Source organism: Boleophthalmus pectinirostris, unplaced genomic scaffold (assembly GCF_026225935.1).
Source record: "Boleophthalmus pectinirostris isolate CB_2022bp ecotype Guang Dong unplaced genomic scaffold, ASM2622593v1 HiC_scaffold_8, whole genome shotgun sequence".
In the NCBI taxonomy this organism is placed as follows: Eukaryota; Metazoa; Chordata; class Actinopteri; order Gobiiformes; family Gobiidae; genus Boleophthalmus; species Boleophthalmus pectinirostris.
The window spans coordinates 36,028,941-36,035,792 of NW_026571515.1; the positions used below are offsets into that span (position 1 = coordinate 36,028,941).

Here is a 6,852-nt window from a genome sequence, read left to right on the forward strand (position 1 = left end):
CCATACTGAGTGTGTTAACATGCGCACAAGTGTCCTGGTTATGAGCCTGATTCTGGTTTTGACAGTATTGTGGATATGGTGTTTACATGCGCTCAGAGAAACCAGGATACTCATGTCCTTGTACACATGCACCATCAGAGTATCCTGGATATTTAGACTGGCTGCTATGGTAACTATAGCACAAATATGGCAAGGAGCTAAACATCAGCAGCAACTTTGCTAACTTAAAGCATTTTAACCGGGTTCTAACAACAAAAAAGAAGACATACATTCAAGTAAGAACATAAGACTGTGGAACACTGTCACAACTTCAGTAAAAGTTTTTAACAGTTAAAAAATACAACAGTGTCACAGCGTCTATTTGGTTCAAGAGCAGCACAAACAAAAAACTGCTTTATTTTGTACATAAGTATAGAATATTATTACTTAAAAAGTCCTGGAGTTTGAGTTGTTTTGGGAAAGTAACTGCTCCGCACATGCTCAGTACCGCACCAGGGTTCTCTCAGAAAAAAACTGTGAGAGCATCCTGGTTTCTCATAACCGGGATACTGGCATATCCAGGATACTGAAATCAGGTTATTGCTGAACCTGATTATACAAAAAAAAAACTGATTATAACCATGATACTCAAAAAACCTGATCATAACCAGGATACTCACTGTGAAACATTCCAGACAAAGCAATAACATCTCTATGGAGAAAAGCATTTGACAGACCCTCCACCAGAGAAGTTACACAATGCATCTTTAACTCACAAATATTGCTTTTTGTACAGTGCATAACTTCTCTAAAGGAAAACTGGACTCCAACAGCGACATCAGCCTGTGTTATTGTCTTTGAAACACAATGCCGTTTATTTTAATTTATGCAAACTTCACTGCATCTTCTGCCACACACAGACACAGACTGAATCAAAGCGTCCCTGTGATCAGCGACCATGATAGCTCACAAGAGTATAAGAGGTTATTATTTTGTACTTTTCATTTTATATATTTTCTAAACGCATTGATTTATGGTGCTTTTTATGATGTTTGTTCTTAAGCCTTAATTTATCCAGTTTTCATCGATTAAAAATAAATTATGGAATTACAACACGACTGCTCTTTAGTATTCTTTGACTCTGTAGAAACTGTGCTTGTTGGGACTAAAAATTTTGCAATTATTCTTACAAATATTGTGATTAGAATAAAAAAGGATTCAGTTCATAGTGCGCATTTTATTTGTGGAGACACATTCAGTCCAATGCATTTTACTCAAATTTACACTCTTTGTGAAGTGTAAAGTTGTAAGTAACTTCATGAAACCATTCAAATAGCTAAAACTAATTCTCCTCTTGTAAATTAAGTAAGTGATTATGGATTACTCAATGTGTTTGACTGTGTGAAAGTCCTGGATTAAGACAATTACAACGGCACTTTTATGATATAAACAGTCTGCTACTATTAAAGGTCCTATATTATGCAAAATGAACTTCTGTGAGCTTTGAGGCATGTGAGAATTGTTGTTACCTCCTCAAAAACATACCAGGAGTTGAGTGTTGTTTTTTCTCTCAAACAGAAAACACTTAGCCTGATTCATCAGCTAGTTTCACTTCGTGGAAACGGGCTGACCTCGCAGTGTTAGAATTCGTTTGCTTGACAACAGGCGAGTATTTTTTTGCATTTAAACAATCACTCCTATTTGGTCGTGATCTATGTAATGTGTCGCGGGGCTAACTGGTATATTAAGCTTTTCTCAAATCCCGTAGGAAGAAGGGCAATAACGTCTTTCGCCTTGATAAAATTCACCAAACATTCTCTTTGTTCCGGCTTCAAATCCTAGATATCGGGTTACAACACAGAATGTATGGCTCTTCACTGATTGGCTGGTGCCCGAACTCGCAATTCTGGGTTTTTGCGAACCATCGAGTGTATTCTGATTCCTGACCTAGTTTCTGGAGAGAAATTAAATTGAGTGGAGGCATTAGGTGGCACCAGCTTGGCTAGAAAACACTTTGATCCTTGTGATAATACAGGAAGTGCTTCAGTGTTTTTTAATCTCTATACACCTTCATTAGAATGATTTGGATCATTTCAACACTAGAAATGCCAATCTCTGCTGAACTAAATGTAAAGGTAGCTGTTAGCTGTTAACCACTACAAGACATCAGACATCATTTGAGCGTAATAGATTAGTAGTAATAGATTACACAATCATGCGTAAATGAAACAAAACTCAACTGCAGGTATGTTTTTGATGAGGCAATAGCATTATAACATGGCTGAAAGCTCACAAGAGTCCATTTTGTGTAATATAGGACCATTAAACACTAAAATAAATCACTGAGAATACCTTGTTAATAATCACACTGTTTATTTAGTATTGTACAGTATTGGCACGAACCTCATGTAAACTGAATGATATGGACCACATGTAGTGCTTGAGCCAGCTGTGTTCGTCATGCACGCAACTAATAAATAAAAACAAGGCAGCAACACATTTCAGAGCTAAATACTTTCTCATTGAAAAAGGTAGATTCTCCAAACTAATATGTACCAAAAGCATGACAAATGAACAATAAATATGTATGAAGAAAGTATGTCACTTTATATTACTTAAATCTCCACCATGTGAAGATTTAGTTTCCTCTGTTGTCAAAACATGGCAATCGTAAAATAACTGAATTTCTATATTAAAATCTGACATTTATACATTCCTTTTGAGAAGCTTAAAATTGTTGTAAAACTTGTATACAATAAATTCAGGACAAAACTGAACAGCTTTTCTTCCTGCCCCTTTCCCTCTCACAATAAACACTCATGTTTCTTATTTGTTTTGATGATATTAAACCTGTACACATACTATTTTCCCCATTATATTAATTCATGGACTTGATCAAAACACATTCTTAAAACATTAATTTCTGATGAGCAGCTACCAACAGATAATTCCAAAGCCGATTATCATTGCAAACAATAAACTTCAAAACCAGTTTATCGTAATTTAAACAAAACGTTAGACAGCAGCATGGACCCAAAACTTGTAGTGTGATAATTTGTTAATAAGTCTAAAGTTTAAAACTGAAACTGAACAAAAGATACAAACTGCAGATATTTTGACTTGGTTCATACCTCTGTCATTACTGGGCCTATCCACATGAAACAAAAACTGGCACAAATTGTAATGTCAGTGTCTTCTCTATTGGCACACGTGACCTACCTAGGATGAACTAATTCCAGTATAGCACCAAAAATGTGGTTCAGTAATTCAGAATTTTCTTCTTGAGATTTCTTTTAAAACTGTGCCTGACCCGTAAAACAATATTGATCCCTGCTCTAAATCTAAGACGTGCATATGACAGGTTTTCATGCTTTTCTGACTTACTTGGTTTGAAAGAATTTGGTGGCCCTTAACATCATAGACTGTATATATAAACGGACATAGCAAACCTCTCACACCAACTCTGGCTCCAAGTGACTTTCTAGTGAAAAAACATGGCCCCTCTCTCTGTAAATGCTGCTGTCACACTCCTCACTTTGGTCTTAAAGTGCTTGCATTAACCCGTTAGATATTTTGTCCATAACTTGGCTTAAAATTCGCTGCTATAACTGCAAGCCTCAGTGAGCTTCATTTGACTGGAGCCAAGTGTTATCGGCTAATGTCACACTCCTTAGTCCATTTCTTTATACAGTCTATGGTTAACATTATGGTGCTAGGTATCACTTAGAGAATGACAGAATTAAGGCAATTAAGGATGTAAAATTATAAACTTAACCAAAATGTTCAAACTAGTGAAAATCTGGCTACGTTTTCAGTAAAATCTTAAATATAATTGTTGTATAGTTATATAATGATGCTCACTGTTGTTATGGTGAAATGCGTACCGTAGTCTAACCTGTCATGTGCAATTTAACCATCAAATGCTATAAATATATTTGAGATAGATAAGAGACTGAAATTGTTTTAGCAGCTCATGTGCGTTGTTTCTGCTCCTTTGTTTGTCTCTGAGGTGGCAGTCCCGGCGACATTCGTTTTAAATACCAAAGTCTGTAAGTCCCATACCAACCCAACAAACCACACAGTGTTCCCAACAACTTATCCAAAGGGCTGTGGAAATACACCGAAGTACAAGAAAACATCCACACCCAGAGAAAAACCAGACAATTCAACGCTATGTACAAGAAGTTGAGAACCATGCGCGGAAAGCTAGACACGTTTGCGTTTTTCAAGTAACCCATTGGTGCTATTTCCTCCATTATAAACAGCGCAGAGTATGTGAGAATGAACGAGTGTCCGGAGATGTCGTAGCCGAACCAGTGGAATCCGGCGCGTCTGCAGGTAGATTTGGTGATGAATTCAGCCTTTAAACCATCCATGGTGGTGGTCTGGTAGCACAATCCGGTGGCATCCTCGATGTAGAAGAAGGTTTCGGTGAAAATGTACCAGATGGCGGTGGCGACGGGGAGACAGAGGAGACGACGGGTGAGGAATGAAACATCACGACTGAAAGAAGAGTTGGACAAAAGGACGAAGGGAGTGAGGAGAAGCAGAGTCCAGCCCCATGACACCTTCACGAAATATCTGAAAAAACAAACAAACAAACAAAACAAAACAATGGCATAGTATTAGGAGAAATATCTGTGGTATGAATGAACAACAGCTAAATTACATTTTATTGTCAAATATCACAAAATTTTATCAAGATTAAGTCTGCAAGCAATTTGAAATACCACAATTTCCTCCTCAAAACAACAAAATCTCCCGTCTTATTCTGCATAAAAACTACTAACCCTCTAGTTTACATCTTTACAAACATGAGCTGAAACGTGAATCTTCAGTTAGATTGCCAGTTCATATTTCAGTCTTTTTGTTGATTCTTATGGACACGTTTAAATGTGAACTTTGAATAGAATCCTATTATTAAAAAATAAATCACAAATCAACCTGCGATGCTTGTCAGAAAAATCACAATTCAGTATTTTTCCCACCTGATTAAGATCTAATCAATATTCAATTCACATTGCACATTGTAAACTCTTAGACTTAGGCTTAGACAAACTTTACTGATCCACAAGGGAAATTACTTGGACAAAGTAGTTCAAGCATCACATTATATTACAATAACAAAGAGTAAAACAATATAAAATTGGTAATAAACTTCTAAATTAGTAGCAATTAAAAACTAAGCAAGATACTAGTGTTAAATAAGAGATAAATCATATAAATGTATGTAAAAACAAATATCATAATATAAATGCAGTTGATGATATGATGATGGACAAAAACACAGGCTTATCTCTTACATAAGGGTGAGTTGTTGTACAGTTGTAGGGAGTGTCCTGTATCTCACAGTTTGAGCAGAACTGTAGGAGTTTGTTAGAGAATGAGCTCCAGGAGCATTCACATTTGAGAGAAGACTGAACAGCTAAACTAATGCATACATACTAGGACATACTAGAATGGATTGGCCCCACAATTCATCTCGGTCCTCATCCAGATCTACACCCCACACATGCTCTGAGCTCCGTGGGCCAGCTCCAACTCGCGGTGCCTAAGACAAGATTTAAAACCAGGGGGGACAGGGTCTGCTCTGTGGCTGGCCCGAGCTCTGGAACGCTTTGTCCCCCATCTTCTGGACAGCCCCCATAGTGGAGTGTTTTAATTTTTGTTTTAAATCCACTTTTATTCTGTGTCTTTTAATACTGTGTGAGCTGTGTGGTCCTCTGTGTCTTTTATTGATTTATTTTTATTTGTTTATTGTTTTTATGCATTTTATTTTTTTAGTACTGTCTTTATTTATTGATTTAATTATTTTTGTTCATTGATTTTATTATTATTCTTTTATCTATTGATTCTATTAGTTCCTTTTGCTGTGGAACATAATTCTGTTGACTTTTAAAGTGAAATGTTTTACATTGCTATGTGAAGCACTTTGGAAACTGTCTTGCTTATAAAATATGCTATAGAAATAAAGTTGGACTGAATTGGATTGGAGATATTAAAGCTGTATAGACACTGAGCGTACAATATCTATGTTAAAGCTGCAACTAGCTCACCTTCTTTTGCATTGGCAATTAAAATGGCAATGGCATTTAAAACATATTGTGAATGATTATTTAAGTTTGCTAGCTCAGTAGATTCTGTTTCACTGAACTTGTATAAAATTTATTGGGCGTTCCAACTTCCAATGGTAGTTTAAGTTCTTCAGCATGTATGATTCCAACCATGGGTGTAGCTCCACAGTCAAAACGCCTGGGAGACTAATTAATCTGATTTTGTTATTTGTCAGGTTAGTTAACGTTAGCGTAGCCCTGCGTACAATCAGCCATTTATCAAATATGAAGCAATAATAATCACTCAAGAATGTCAAAAATGCGATTAGACGAACAACTGAGGACAATCCTATGCTAGCAAAGTTAGCCACAACAACTTCAGTGCTACTCACAAGTTTAGAATATTCTTGCTACTACTAAAATACGACTCCGGAACCAGTTGCAGCTCCTTCAGCAACGACCCCACGATGGAGATGATTAAAAATACCCAGGGAAAGTTACGTTTGGAGCCCGGGATTCTCCAAAAAGAAACCAGTTTGTCCACAATGACATCCCTCGCTGCCATGTTGACACCCCACACTGACGGACCGGGGAAACCTCTGACGTAAACACGCGTCAGCCAATCAGGAGCGTCGGAGCAGAGCCACTTCCGTGTTTTGGGCAAATGGGTGCATCAAATTTCTGGTCACTAGTCTCCTTAAAAGTAATCCCCCCCATTTCTTCAATAGTAAATCAATCTACCGGCAAAAAAGAAACAGAAAAAAAAGCAAATTGTATTTTTAAGGTTTTAAAAAAAAAAAAAAACTTAACTTAGATTAAA

At 36.8% G+C, this 6,852-nt stretch overlaps 1 protein-coding gene across 2 annotated transcripts; it reads right to left on the minus strand.

Annotated features, from left to right (window-relative positions):
• Window positions 1-2,330: 2,330 nt before the first annotated feature.
• Window positions 2,331-6,612, minus strand: fitm2 (fat storage inducing transmembrane protein 2). 2 transcript variants are annotated; one of them, XM_055166255.1, is made up of 3 exons: window positions 5,425-6,406; window positions 5,283-5,342; window positions 2,331-4,560 (listed from the first exon to the last, which is right to left on the minus strand). In XM_055166255.1, exons 1-3 carry the CDS (start codon window positions 5,430-5,432, stop codon window positions 3,951-3,953), a joined length of 678 nt encoding a protein of 225 aa, XP_055022230.1. In that variant the 5' UTR covers window positions 5,433-6,406; the 3' UTR covers window positions 2,331-3,950. The 2 variants fall into 2 exon arrangements, with proteins under 2 accessions (XP_055022230.1, XP_020773617.1); XM_020917958.2 differs by lacking the exons at window positions 5,283-5,342; window positions 5,425-6,406 and adding an exon at window positions 6,425-6,612.
• Between the last annotated feature and the right edge of the window lie 240 nt (window positions 6,613-6,852).